This window comes from Penaeus monodon, chromosome 22 (assembly GCF_015228065.2).
Source record: "Penaeus monodon isolate SGIC_2016 chromosome 22, NSTDA_Pmon_1, whole genome shotgun sequence".
Taxonomy (NCBI): domain Eukaryota; kingdom Metazoa; phylum Arthropoda; class Malacostraca; order Decapoda; family Penaeidae; genus Penaeus; species Penaeus monodon.
This window is the reverse complement of record NC_051407.1, coordinates 8229915-8230122: the sequence shown is the minus strand read 5'-3', so window position 1 is coordinate 8230122 and position 208 is coordinate 8229915. Positions and strand designations below refer to the sequence as shown.

The 208-nt window shown below is 34.1% G+C and overlaps 1 protein-coding gene across 1 annotated transcript in view; it reads left to right on the top strand.

The window, feature by feature from the left end:
* Positions 1–181, top strand: part of LOC119586899 (PE-PGRS family protein PE_PGRS16-like) — a 1537-nt gene extending 1356 nt beyond the window's left edge. The window contains exon 2 of the mRNA XM_037935638.1: positions 1–181. This exon is cut by the window's left edge and continues 872 nt beyond it. Coding sequence (XP_037791566.1) covers positions 1–67 — 67 coding nt within the window. The 3' untranslated portion in view covers positions 68–181.
* Positions 182–208: the final 27 nt, after the last annotated feature.

Below are 208 nucleotides of genomic sequence, written 5' to 3'. Positions count from 1 at the left end.
TAGTGGAGGATTTGGAGGAAGTGGAAGCAGTGCTGGCACTCCATCCACTTTGTATTCTGGCCCTTAAACATTAGGGAAAGAACAGTTCCACCTTTTTGAGTAAAACTTACCTCTAAGTCAATATGGTCAGTTAATATTTTATTACTATTGTTTGTACCTTTTAACAAATATATACGATAAAAAGTTTATACCTCTTTCTTTATCTTGA